At 48.7% G+C, this 1,700-nt stretch overlaps 1 protein-coding gene across 1 annotated transcript; it reads left to right on the forward strand.

Annotated features, from left to right (window-relative positions):
• The first annotated feature begins 558 nt into the window (after window positions 1-558).
• Window positions 559-1,256, forward strand: LOC123410328 (dirigent protein 2-like). The gene has a single exon (XM_045103254.1). The coding sequence runs from the start codon at window positions 560-562 to the stop codon at window positions 1,184-1,186; it is 627 nt and encodes a 208-aa protein (XP_044959189.1). The 5' UTR covers window position 559; the 3' UTR covers window positions 1,187-1,256.
• The last annotated feature ends 444 nt before the right edge of the window (window positions 1,257-1,700 follow it).

A 1,700-nucleotide genomic window follows, 5' to 3' on the forward strand; every position in this document is an offset into this window, starting at 1 on the left:
CCTTCCAAAATATAAGACCTTTTAAAAAATTTATTAGAAGACTACATACGAAGTAAAATGAATGAATCTATACTCTAAATATGTCTATGTACATCCATATGTAGTTCAGAGTGCAAAAAAAGTCTTATATTTAGGAACGGAGGGAGTAGTTTTTTCTTGTGGTTTGATTAGTTAAATAATGTGTATTTTTGTATCCAACGCACAAGGCAACTCTCACTCCTCCTTGATTGATTAATGTGGTGCTTTCAAACTAACTTTTTACTCCTGCATGCATGCATGATGTATTAATGTATTGGGTTGCTAATAATCATCAATTTTACCTTGATTGATGTAGTAGTGATCTTGTGTAACTGCAAATTGTAATTTTGATGGTGAGTTTGTATAAAAAACTGAGGGAGTAGAATTATTCAGCTGGCAGCTGGCCAATGGCGATCCGACGTTTCAATCAAAAACTGTTTTTGACACTGTTTTAGATAGGGGCATCCGCGTTGATTATTTGCATCGGATGCCCTCACAGAGCAATCAATCGGATGCCAGCGCCGTGAAGCCTACAAATAGGATGAACCTAGCTAGACAAATTCCATCCCTCGGCCGCGCACGGTGCATCGCCACCACCATACACACACTGCCGCAGCAGCGACATTCTTCTCGCCGGCCGGCCATGACTGCTCCCTCGTCACCGCTGCTTATGCTCGCCCTCCTCCTGCTGACCTCGTCGGCGTGCACCAGCGCGAAGGCCGACGACCTGAAGCTCATCCGCGTGTACATGCACGAGACGCTCTCGGGGCCGAACGCTACGGTGCTGAGCTCGGTGCAGTCACCGCTGGGTGGCAACGCAACGTTCGGGCAGATGGGCGTGCTGGACAACGAGCTGCGGGACGGGCCGCGCCGGGGCGGCTCGTCGGAGCTCGGCCGGTTCCAAGGCTTGTTCGCCATGACGGGCTCCGGGAGAGCACTGAGCATATTGTCGGCGGTCAACGTCGTGTTCACGGCCGGGGAGCACCGGGGGAGCACGCTGGCCATGCTGGGCACCATACATGACTTGCGGGCAACCGTCGAGCGCACCATCGTCGGCGGCACCGGCGCGTTCCGGATGGTGCGCGGGTACGGCTTAATTGATTACGTGCCCGAGGCGAGCACGCCGGGCCACGATGTCTACAGGGTCGACTTGTTTGTTGTTGTCTAGGTTTTCTCCATTCAGAGTGTTTTAACAGTCAATCATTGAAATAAAGGGAAGGGAACGAATGCAGCATTAACGCGTTGCATAATCTAGGTTGTTTATATCTCCTGACCGTTCGGCAAGGGGGATCGACACATCGAATGAGTCATCGAGAACGTTCAGGGCGAAGCACGCTCCAGTCTGAACCCTGCACAACCGTTTAAAAGAAAATAAATCAAGCGGGCCAAATAAAAAAGAGATTGCTACGCGTTCATCGATAGACGTATGCGATACGTCCGTCGCGTCGATAATCGCTGGATCTATGCGTGGTCCGATCGATCTTTTTCCACGTTTTGTCTTCTCCCCTGCTCATTAATTCCCGCAACAATGCCTTCGTTACAAAAATATTTATAAAGAAGATTGTGAGGGTGTTTGGTTGAAGGGACTTATTAGGGACTTAGAACTTATAAGTCCCTTTAAATTCCACCTAAACCAAATAGGATGGACTTATAAGGACTTAAAGTGGGTATTTGAGACTTAT

The sequence above is a fragment of the Hordeum vulgare genome, chromosome 7H (assembly GCF_904849725.1).
Source record: "Hordeum vulgare subsp. vulgare chromosome 7H, MorexV3_pseudomolecules_assembly, whole genome shotgun sequence".
In the NCBI taxonomy this organism is placed as follows: Eukaryota; Viridiplantae; Streptophyta; class Magnoliopsida; order Poales; family Poaceae; genus Hordeum; species Hordeum vulgare.